A 2,905-nucleotide genomic window follows, 5' to 3' on the forward strand; every position below is an offset into this window, starting at 1 on the left:
AAATAGTCGGACGGACTGCTCACTGGGCGTTTCAGCACCTTCCGATACGGTGTGCTCTAAGTTTGCTCAGATAAATACCACCCCCAAGCCACACACAATGCGTATCGGAGAGATGAAGAGTAACAGCTCTATGGTCTATCATCTCTCCGTGTCGGAGACTCCACGACAGACGGCGGCGTGGGCGAGGCGCGGGGTCATCATGATGGAACTTCAAGTTTTATGACGGACACGCATACAATCAGCGAGACACACATGCGTGCGTGCCTCGGTCTCCAGCAGCTTCAAAATTCAGATAGACCTACATAGCTACTGTATCAGATGCAATTTTTGAAGTTGATGTCCTGGATTCAATCGTTCGAATTTGGGATATACTGCCCTTAGTTGTTTATCACCATGAACTTGGCCTCAAGCACACCGGCGGAAATGAAGACATGAGGCTCTGAGACACCCTACGTTGGCTCGTCGTGTTCAATATGTCGAACGTTCAAACGTTTACCTCTTGAAACTCGGGCCCTACAAATCTACCGCCGAGACATCCGTCCAACGCCCTGTGTCGACACCGTAAATTATCGCCGGGCGTCCCGCAGAGCGCACCCGCAGAAGCAGAAGCAGAGAGCGGACAGCGGAGTCCGGAGAAGCAACGTAACGTGCCCACGCTTGCCCGAACATATTATGTACATTATCCAACCTTTCATCGTAATACTATGTACGCTACACACGTGTGACCAGGACATCCTGCCGCCGAAAAATCGTGATTATGGCAAGGTATATAACGTATAGTAACAGGCGTCGAGGGGCATAGACACAGCTACCTACAAAAAGAAAGGTAAACAGAAATGGATCGCGAAACCCCGAACACCCGAGCCAGAGAGGAATAGTATGGATGGAGAATAACTAAGGGCGAACAATGAGCGACAGCGAAAATAAATCTACCAAGTATGTACATTAGGAATGCAGGAGAACAGACTACCGGGGCGGGCGATCAATGCAAGGCAGCCGGGATGATATGATGATGTGCAAACCAGAGTCAGGATAAGACAGGTAGATAGTGCATGCATGTTATAACAAACTTCCGCATTTTCCTAGGCACCGCTCGTCAATGTGAAACGTAAGGCGTAGTCGCGTGGCGCTCTACAACAATCCACACTCCCGCAGGTGGATCTGCAAGAGGATGTCCTGAATAGCACTCAAAACGACTGCGATGCCGAACATCGAGTAAGCAAATCAACGGGAGTCAAATGTCAGCGCCGGATAGCATGCGAAAAAGGTGACATCACGCACACTTGATCTGTTGTGTGTCGGTGGCGCAAGTATAGTGCGCGTATATCTGTTTCGTTGCCGCACTCTGATTGAGAGAGACAAACCGGTGCAGGAGATAATCACACGCCGAATCATAGCTGTCACCGCCATTATAATCTGGGAAGTACTCCGAGAGCGGTGAGCGAGGCAGCTTCTCAGCGAATAAATCTATCTTGTTCAAGAAGAGGATCTACGAGCGACGGGGAAAAGAGAAGGTAAGACAATGCAAGTATGAAGACAAATCGTCAACATACGATGGACGTCTTGACAAACCATCTTGAATTGCAAATCGAGTCGAATAGTGTGAGAGCTTCTTGCATACGATTCTGGATAACATCAGACAGGAGCTCCGATCACGGAATGGAGCGTCACTCACGACACTCTCGTCCTCGTATAGCATCTGGTCATACTCGCTCAAGCTGACCAAGAAAACAAGCGCCGTCACGTTCTCGAAACAATGGATCCACTTCTTTCGTTCTGACCGCTGACCACCGACATCAAAGAGCTTGTACGTTAGTTCGCCAACTTTGAAGGTGGTCTCAGTGATACCAGTGGTCTTCACGCGAGACCGTAGGATATCCTGGTCGGTCGGAAGATATCCTGGTGCTGACATCCGGTCGATGGAGTTGAAGTAGTACACGGCCGAGTCGTTGAGCTGGAACTCCCGTGAACGAGAGACAGCCTCCTTCACACCAGGATCGTTCCAGAGTCCGCGGACAGAGTCGATAATATCCGCTGCGAGTATATCACCCTCGATCTGCACAGGCAGTGAAAGGATCACAGATTTTCGTGCGTCGTTTTGAGGGTTGAGCTGGATATCCAGTACCGGTAGTGCCTCTAGAATAGCACTACATCGGATGCGTCAGGACGGTTGTAGGTAGCAGGGGGGGGAACCTAGACAACGTACCGCATGGACTGGATGGTGTTGGAAAATATTATCTCCTTGTACGAATCCCGCTCTTGTTCATTATAGCCACCGTGGTGAATAAGCTTCATCTGCTTGAGCACCGTCGACTGTTCCGCGAAATGAGCACGCAGGATGATGACGAAGATAGTAAATACAAGATACCTTGCCCGACTCTCCAGCTCCCAGCAGCAGCATTTTGATTTCATTCTTTGCCATCATGCGATCCCGCTTGAGCTGGCTCTCGATCTCGTCATTTCCTAGAAGAGGGGCGATCGTCGGTCATGAAACCGCGCAGCATAGCGAGGAGAAAGCAAACACTGACGCGCTTTTGCCTCCTCATCAACGGGGGACGATTGCATGCAACCCATAGTGAGGACTGGAAATGATGTGGAGAGAGGGGGGGCGAGGGCTCGGCTGAGAGAAAAGAGCGATTAGAAAGAGAGAGAAAGGGAAGAGGTCTCGAGGCAGGGAGAGGGAGGAATGGCGACCGACAGACTTGAAACGAGCGTGATGTGTGAAAAGTCGCTCCGCTTGATACGACCGGAAATGTCCATTACGCGACCCGCACAAACAGCCCATAACAATATGCATGCGAGACGCCCAGGTGGCGCATTTGGCGCGCCTAGGCCGCCCCGCGCTGTGGAGCCCATCCGTCCTGCTCGTCCCGACGCCGGCGCCGCCACACAGCCGCGGGGGCGG

General features: G+C 51.4%; 1 protein-coding gene across 1 annotated transcript; it reads right to left on the minus strand.

The window, feature by feature from the left end:
- Nucleotides 1-1,273: 1,273 nt before the first annotated feature.
- FIBRA_06040 (uncharacterized protein) lies at nucleotides 1,274-2,574 on the minus strand (the record flags this gene model as incomplete). The annotated part of the gene is made up of 6 exons (XM_012327782.1): nucleotides 1,274-1,489; nucleotides 1,554-1,625; nucleotides 1,676-2,147; nucleotides 2,207-2,313; nucleotides 2,369-2,463; nucleotides 2,529-2,574. The coding sequence occupies 6 exons, from the start codon at nucleotides 2,572-2,574 to the stop codon at nucleotides 1,274-1,276; spliced, it is 1,008 nt and encodes a 335-aa protein (XP_012183172.1).
- Nucleotides 2,575-2,905: the final 331 nt, after the last annotated feature.

The sequence above is a fragment of the Fibroporia radiculosa genome (assembly GCF_000313525.1).
Source record: "Fibroporia radiculosa TFFH 294 genomic supercontigs, scaffold5844, whole genome shotgun sequence".
NCBI classification, from domain to species: Eukaryota; Fungi; Basidiomycota; class Agaricomycetes; order Polyporales; family Fibroporiaceae; genus Fibroporia; species Fibroporia radiculosa.